Below are 4,234 nucleotides of genomic sequence, written 5' to 3'. Positions count from 1 at the left end.
CACTGCACTTCTCCCCACACCCTTTTTGTTATGCAGTTCTAGTCTGTGACCCCTCCAAGCCCTGGGACATCCTGGTCGACCTCCTCCTGGTTCTGGCCAAGCTGGCCATCTATAAGACCAAGGAGGCTCTGGCCAAGGGGAACCTGGGCACCTGTGCTGCTGTCTTCCTGGCACACCTTGCTCACATCTCCAGGCAGTTTCATTGGTCGGCATCCACAGGCTCCCTCAACTCATTCAGGGGGCAGTAGGCGCTGGCTGGTGTGCTCTGCTTGGCTTCCCCTTCTGAATCCCTAGTTATTTGCTTGTGACCTCACTCCTGTGCCTGGTTTTCTTTTTTGTTGTCCCAAGCATTCAGTTCATGTGTCCCTTCTTAAGGAAGGCTTATAGTTTTCTGTGATGGGCCAATGATGGGCCCATAGTCTAGCCAGCCAGACTGGAGCTTGCATAAATACTCACCTCAGGGCCAAAGGGTTGCTGCACAGACTTCAGAGATGCATGACCAGCCACCTGAAGACTGGCTCCACCTGAAATGGTCAGCTCAGGCAGCATGCTGCCACATGCAGCTGGAGTGGGCTCTTGGCTGCCAGGAATTCTGCTGGAAGCTAAGAGGGGCTACTGCCACACGTGCAGATCCCCCGGAAAGGGGAAAGCATGAGATCAGCAGAGCTTGTACAAACTGTGTGGCGACACAGGGACAGTGTCAGGAACCAGAGCCAGAGGCTGGAGCCAGGGACCAAGCCAGAGTCAGGACTGAGAGCCAGAGCTGGGGACAAAGCCAGGCAGTAAGAGGATAAACCCCTCTATCAGAGAAGCTGCAGCGAGAGCTGTTGTGGGAAGGGGACAACAGAGTTGAGTAAAAAAATGAAGGGTTTGGCAATGGTGGTAGGATAAACCCGTTTAATTGATCAGGGAGGTGGCGAGGGAGTGACTTGTAAACTGGCATGTCCTAAATAAATTTAGTGAAGAAGATGAGCTGGTGCCTTGAGAGCTCCTTAATTGAAGACATATCAATAAGGAATAAACAATGACGAAACTTTTTATTTGATGAAATATAAATAAGGATCGAGTGATGATGAACTCATTTACCGATGAAGTATAAGTAAGGATTAATCAAGTGAGGGCAAACTTGTTAGCTGATGAAGTATAAATAAGGATTAATTGAATGACGGCAATTTGTTGATTGGGGAAGTACCAATAAGGACCAACTGATGTGGTGAACAGATGGTGAGACTCACTAACATGTGACTTATAAAACAGCTCATTAGTTGGATAAGCCAGCAAGAAGGAAATTGTTAGTTGGCTACTCTCAAGGACAAGTTACCAGAATGACTGATTAATAGCCTGGCACCACCCTGTGTATTTTATGAGGAAGAGATATCCAGAAAGATCAAGGGCCTGAGCCCATATAGGTACGGTAAGGGCAAGAAACAGGGGAGGTGGAGCCTGGTGAGGAAAGAGCCCGCCCTCAAGTGCTACCATTGACTATGATAAACATCACACTTCCTTTCTTTTCTCTTTTTTACTTTAAACATCAAGGCACAGCAGGTAAATAGCAGGGGAGACTCCAAAATGGGGGAGCGGGTAAGGACTTGCACTCTCATACCCCTCCATATCATTAATCATCCTTGTTGTGCTTTTTTGTACCTTCACATACAGATGGGGGTTCTCTCATGCTAAATTCTGGAGTTATACTGCATAGTGTATAATGAGCAGTATATGTGGGATAACACCAGACAGAAAGTGGTTTTCCCCATCTAGGAAAATGTTCATGATTCCGAAAATTCCCTATCTTGGATGAGGTCTAATTAGTAAAAATCTGAAAAATTTTCAGACTGACAATCTGAAAAATGTTGCTTTAAATCAATGTTTGAGGCACCCCTCAGAAAATTCTTGCTCTTTTATTTTTCCATAGTCAAAAGGAGTGAAAATAACAGCAGTTCTTCTATTGCAAAGAACTCAGAAAAACCGTAACAGGTCAGATGTTTTCAACACTGTGGATTCCTATTTGAAATGTCTGGGTTTATTTTGTGAATCATGTTTGCACACGTAACAGTGCTAACATTTTGAGACACCCCAGGGTGCCCTTAAAGGGATCTCAAGGGACCCAGAGTACTGCAGCACCCTGGTTGAGAATTGGTGGACTAAATTTTTAAAAAATGACTTAACATGTTAAAATAAAACTCATGGCAGACAAGGCCTTGTTCCTTCCGAGTGAAATTCAACAACCTAAACTGGAGGTGTCAAACTCTCTTGGCCCCTTCAGACCAGATCCAGACAGCAGAGCGCCTTGTGGGCTAGATCCAGACCCACCTCCAATGGTAGGGTAAGCAGATTCAGGGAGTCACAGGGGTTATAGCACAGCTCTAGGGCTCTGTATGCAGGAATTTGGCTCACTCTACCCCTCCCCCGCAACCCCTTCAGGAGCTCCACAGGGTCAGATCTTTGATACGCCTAGCTTAAATGATAAAAAGTCATTTAGAATTCTAATTGTATAAACCAAACTAACAAGATTTTAAATGGACAGGCTTTTTTTCTAAAGCACAGAGCTGGTCTTCCTGTTCTGAAGTTTGAAGCTAAGACCGGAGTGCATTATTTTTGCATAATATTAAAAGTTGGACGACATCATTTCATGCCCCATACCAGCACTCTCAACACCTGATCAGTGGAAACCACTCACTTTCTAACTGAACACATGAGCTGGAATCAGACCAAACATTCAAGGCAGAAACCAAGCAATCAATCCTGTTTAATATGAGGCTGCCCTGCACTGAGATACTTCAATATTCTTTTCTATAACAGACCGGATACTTACGCAGTGGCTTCATAGGCCAGATTGAGGAGAATCCCATCTCCCACACTCATCCCCAGGGCATTGCACATTCCCTGGATCTCTCCTGCAAAGGGCGGAGGGATGAAGAACTCCAATTCCGCTGCTAACGGCCGAATGACAGCGTGGACCCACTTCGGTACGATTTCACTGGAAGACACGCAAACAGTGGCTAATCACACTTTTGAGGTAATCGCAGTATAACAAGCCCTGTATAGTATTAGCTAGTTGTTGAACCCACATAGTCCCTCTGTGCAGCCCAAAACAGAACACGGCTTTAAAAAACAAAACCAAACCAAAAAACCCCAACCATCTTAGCAGCCAGCTTTATGTGACCTCACAGTGTTTTGCCCCTCGCAATTACTGTGGTGGAATAATCCCTCTCAATTGAGCAGGAGTCGTCAAGTTCAACGCGTTCCCACTTGCTTGCAGCTAGGGAAAAGCTGTAAAGCGTCCTGTCTCCCTCAACCCCGCAACTGAGGGCAGCTCGGGGGGTCACAACAGCATCTGCTTTCTTTCAGTGCACAGTCTCAAGCGCTCGCACTTGCCAGGAGCAAGCCCCGCTCCCCCGCTCTCGCGAGGCCAAGGCACCGCTCTGCTCCTGGTGCCGAGGGACCGGGAGAGGCCGGGGGCTGCGCCTCTGCTCGCTCACTCACTCGATGATGCGCGTGAGGAAGTGTCGCAGCAGCCACGGGTCGAAGCGCCGCAGCACCGGCAGCCAGCGCAGGTCGGGGTCGCTGTCCAGGCTCACGTTGCAGAGCGGCGCGGCCCGCGCCGCCCCCGCGCCCAGCAGCGGCAGCAGCAGCAGCGCCCAGCCCCCCGCCCGCCGCCCCCCCATGCTGGAGGCAAAGCCCGGCTGGCGCTGGACGCTGTCCGGAGCCGCCCGGAAAAACCCCGCCCCGGTGCTGCAAAGCTCCAGGAGTCACCCCGGAAAGGGCCCGTCGCGAGCACGCCTGGGCGCCACCCCGCACCCCATTGGGCGCTTAGGCCTGGGGGCAGGGTACGGCTCCAGCCCTGGGGTCCCTCTGCGCCTCCCCCATGCTGCGAGGCAGCAGCAGAGCCCGCCCCGACGTGCTTTAGGAGAATTCAGGGTGTGTTTTCTTGCCACAGAAAACAAGACAGGAGAGGCGGAGTCACTTGCTTGGGCAGAGCCGGAGCTAGCAAGGCGACCTAGGTAGGTAGTAGCCCCCCCAGCCAGGTCCCATGTGGCTAAGCAAGCTGTTGTACAAACGGCTAGTTTCGTGCCCCTGGAGGCTTGTCCAATCCACCTCTAGGAGAGAGTCTTACACACAGGCTGGGTCCAATTTCAGATTTATTGTTTGCAAACAAGTTCGACAAGGGAGCTTAATTTACTCAAATCCGTGTCGACCCCAAACAGAGTCTGGGGTTCCTTTTTATAGCTAACAT

General features: G+C 49.9%; 1 protein-coding gene across 2 annotated transcripts in view; it reads right to left on the bottom strand.

Moving 5' to 3' along the window:
* The window catches only part of NAAA (N-acylethanolamine acid amidase), a 34,872-nt gene extending 30,976 nt beyond the window's left edge, over positions 1-3,896 (bottom strand). For both annotated transcript variants that reach the window (XM_006035892.3, XM_025192062.1), the window contains exons 1-2: positions 3,484-3,896; positions 2,813-2,977 (exon numbers count right to left, since the gene is read on the bottom strand). In XM_006035892.3, coding sequence (XP_006035954.1) covers positions 2,813-2,977; positions 3,484-3,665 — 347 coding nt within the window. In that variant the 5' untranslated portion in view covers positions 3,666-3,896. The remainder of the gene's footprint in view (positions 1-2,812; positions 2,978-3,483) is intronic.
* Between the last annotated feature and the right edge of the window lie 338 nt (positions 3,897-4,234).

Source organism: Alligator sinensis, unplaced genomic scaffold (assembly GCF_000455745.1).
Source record: "Alligator sinensis unplaced genomic scaffold, ASM45574v1 scaffold803_1, whole genome shotgun sequence".
Classification (NCBI taxonomy): Eukaryota; Metazoa; Chordata; order Crocodylia; family Alligatoridae; genus Alligator; species Alligator sinensis.
Note: the sequence above shows the minus strand (reverse complement) of the source record. Positions and strands in the feature narration are given on the sequence as shown.